The sequence below is a fragment of the Asparagus officinalis genome, chromosome 1, assembly GCF_001876935.1.
Source record: "Asparagus officinalis chromosome 1, Aspof.V1, whole genome shotgun sequence".
Taxonomy (NCBI): Eukaryota; Viridiplantae; Streptophyta; class Magnoliopsida; order Asparagales; family Asparagaceae; genus Asparagus; species Asparagus officinalis.
The window spans coordinates 8,124,074-8,127,164 of NC_033794.1; the positions used below are offsets into that span (position 1 = coordinate 8,124,074).

Below are 3,091 nucleotides of genomic sequence, written 5' to 3' on the forward strand. Positions count from 1 at the left end.
TTCTAGTGAGTTAAGTTAAACCTAACATGAATTGGAACTAACATGAAGTGAGTTAGAACCAACATGAAATGAGTTAGAACTGACAAAGAGCCCCAAGGCTCAATCAAAGACCTTTAAATATATATTGTAGTTGCAGGGGGTTTGAACTCCTGACCTCCTCTCCAAATTCACAAGCTTCACCACTAAACCAAGTAGCTAAAGTATTAATGTTAGTTCCACTTAAAGTTAGCTCTTACATGAATTAGAACTAACATGAAATAAGTTAGAACTAATATGAGTTATTGCTCCTGATAGAGTTTAAAAAAGGGCGAGAAATTTCCCTTCATTTTTTTCGTCAGATCGCATTAATGGGACGCGACTTTCCATGTTTTTGGGAACCAGAGGCGTCTGGGGAAGATAAGTGGAGGGGTAATTTCGAGTTTTTTTTTTCAAAATACAATCTCTTTTGTTGTACTGCTCACGTGAAGGGGCATTGAAACATTAAATACTAGTTTTTGGGGCTGAATCGCATGAGTCAAAATACAAGGGGTTGGATCACATGGAGTTTCCGCTTTTAGGGCCAGGACACATTTTTCCCAAGAAAGAAAGAAATAAAGAAAATCACCCTCCTACGGAGAGTCTATTCGCAATTGGGTTCGCAATTGGGTACTTGAACGCTTTCACGAAAAACCTTTTTGTTTCCTTAATTAGTCAAAGGGTTACAAAAACATTGATCACCTGCATGAATACGACTCTGTTTTTTTTTCAGCAACAAACCATCCCAAAATAGAAAAAGCTACAGATACAACCGAGATGTATTAATCCTCTCTGTTATATTAATGAGTCATTTCTCTCTCGAAAAGGGCTAGCCTGTTATCAGCCAGCCTTGATTTAAAGGCAGCCTTTTTGTAGTCAGCCCATGTGAAATCGATGTACTTCTTCTCTTCTCCCTTGAGAAGTTGGGGCAGAGGTGTAATCATTTGATTGAGGGGGGGACCTCCGAAAAAGATCATGGAGACCCTGGCTTTGGAGCCATTGGTCAATACTCTGTGTTTCACACTCCTGAGCCTCCCATTTGTCAAGACCTGCAACAATCGTCAAAAGCCTTTTCAGACTCATGGAAATAATTAGCTAAACAGCACCTGACTATGTTTCTCTCACTCTGCATTTTTTATATCCTCGCTTGTTTTTTTTCTCGACAGTTATATACCATTAGCTGAAGTTAGGTGAAATTTTGGCGTTTGAATAATTGAGGATGGCAATTTTAGATAAGTTACCCGTATATTAACGACGTGAAAAATGAGTGATGGTATATATGTATGTAAGTGCAAATTAAGTGAAACTAAAAGGTATCCAAGTGCTATTTAGCCAAATTAAAAGTAAATAAACAGGGGAAGGATGAAATGTCGTCAACATGCATGCGAACTTTTATTCTCTTATAAATCACACTGGAGACGGGAAGATCAAATAAAATAAACAAAGGAAGTGCACCTACCTGCAATATATCTCCGGCGTTAATGAAGAAAGAGCCTTCATCAGGAGGAACAGAGAGCCATCCTCCGTCCTTGAGAGCAATCTGAAACCCATTTGTATTGTTCGATCTCAATATTGAGATCAACTGTGGATCTGTGTGCTCCCCAAACCCAGTTAAATTGCAATTGAGCTCTTTGAGCAAGGGACATGCAGGATAGTGGTTGAGCCTGAACATTGAGTCACTTTCTTGGCTCGTCACAAGCTTGCTGAATATATCTCTTTGTTTGATCCCTAACCCTTGAGCCATTAGCTCTAGAACATTGCTTGATAACTTTCTTACTGATGATATGTACTCATTCAAAGCAGAGCTGCAGTAAAAATCAAAAAAGAGAGGAGAGAAATTATTGGGAGGTTGGAGGTGCTTTAATATAGTCAAACAAAAGATACTCATTATAATGGCCATTTGTTGCGTGAAAGAAAATAAATTAAAAAAAAAAGAACATGTGCAGGGTTTTGAAAAAGTTCAATTTGCAAATGAACACTTCTATTTATTTTTTTTTTGGCACAATTTTTAATTTGAATATAGTGGCAACTCCTATATTTTTTAAGGTATTTTGTTTCTTTACCAAATTCTTTTTAGAGTCACATAAATGTCAAATCAAAAGATGTATATCATGTATTGGATAGTATAATACAGAATATGCTACAAATCATATACTAATTTAATATTATAGGACGCAAGAATGTGAATTTCTTCCTCATAAATTGGGATATGAGCCTACACTGTTTACTTTTAGTTTTAGAAGATATTCGTGCTTCTAATGTAGAAGCCGTATAACAGTTGCAATATATTTAGTATTATTTAAGTAATTTTGGATATACTCAGCCCCATGTAGTACTTCAACTACTTCTAACCAAACACACTCTTATGATTGATTTCTTACCAAAACAAGCTTGCACAATGTTCTCTAAGAAAACCAAGAGACGTTGAAGAAATGGGCTTAGAATTTATCTCAAAGAGAAGATATTCAACCCAACCAAAATCCCCATTACCCCCAATCCTCTTATTCCCATATCCACAAGGATTAGGGTACCCTGCCTTGTCTTTCTCAACTTGAGACAGAGAAAAGAATTTAACAGCCTCTGCTTCTAATTTACTCATTATCTCCTTAGACACTCCATGGTTGGTTACTTTGAAGAAACCAAAATCTTCCAAAGCTTTGACAATGGCTATCTCACAACCGGGCTTTGAGAGATCGATAATGGGGATGTTGGAGAAATGAACATGGGCTTTTTGGGGTTTTATTATGGATATTTGCTCTGTTGGTGTGTTTGCAAGGACCACCATGGCTTGAAGAAAACAGAGGAAAACAGGGGAGTTTGTGAAAAAATAGGAAGAGATTTGTTTATGAGAACTTAAAATGTGGGTAGAGGGTTATTTATATAGCGAGAAAGTTGAAAGAGACTGAGGGAAGAGGATTCTTGGTTGGAGAAAGAGAGGTGTGATTGGGTGTAAAAACTAGGGGAGGGGCTTAACAAGGTTTACAAGATGGTATCCTAATATAGACCTGCACTTGTGATATTTGTATGTTGATAGACATATTTTTAAATACACATAAATGTGTACATGTATATGTAC

At 36.9% G+C, this 3,091-nt stretch overlaps 1 protein-coding gene across 1 annotated transcript; it reads right to left on the reverse strand.

The window, feature by feature from the left end:
* LOC109832591 (gibberellin 2-beta-dioxygenase-like) lies at positions 698 to 2,885 on the reverse strand. Its single transcript, XM_020399958.1, has 3 exons — positions 2,397 to 2,885; positions 1,475 to 1,820; positions 698 to 1,064 (listed from the first exon to the last, which is right to left on the reverse strand). Exons 1-3 carry the CDS (start codon positions 2,798 to 2,800, stop codon positions 816 to 818), a joined length of 999 nt encoding a protein of 332 aa, XP_020255547.1. The 5' UTR covers positions 2,801 to 2,885; the 3' UTR covers positions 698 to 815.

Bases quoted from the DNA above. Each gene is read 5' to 3' on its own strand.
- LOC109832591 (XM_020399958.1), bottom strand. From the start codon at position 2,800: ATGGTGGTCCTTGCAAACACACCAACAGAGCAAATATCCATAATAAAA. The intron at 1,821-2,396 runs GTAAGAAATCAA...TTTTTACTGCAG, and splicing joins CATTGTGCAAGCTTGTTTTG to CTCTGCTTTGAATGAGTACA. The intron at 1,065-1,474 runs GTAGGTGCACTT...CGATTGTTGCAG, and splicing joins ACGCCGGAGATATATTGCAG to GTCTTGACAAATGGGAGGCT.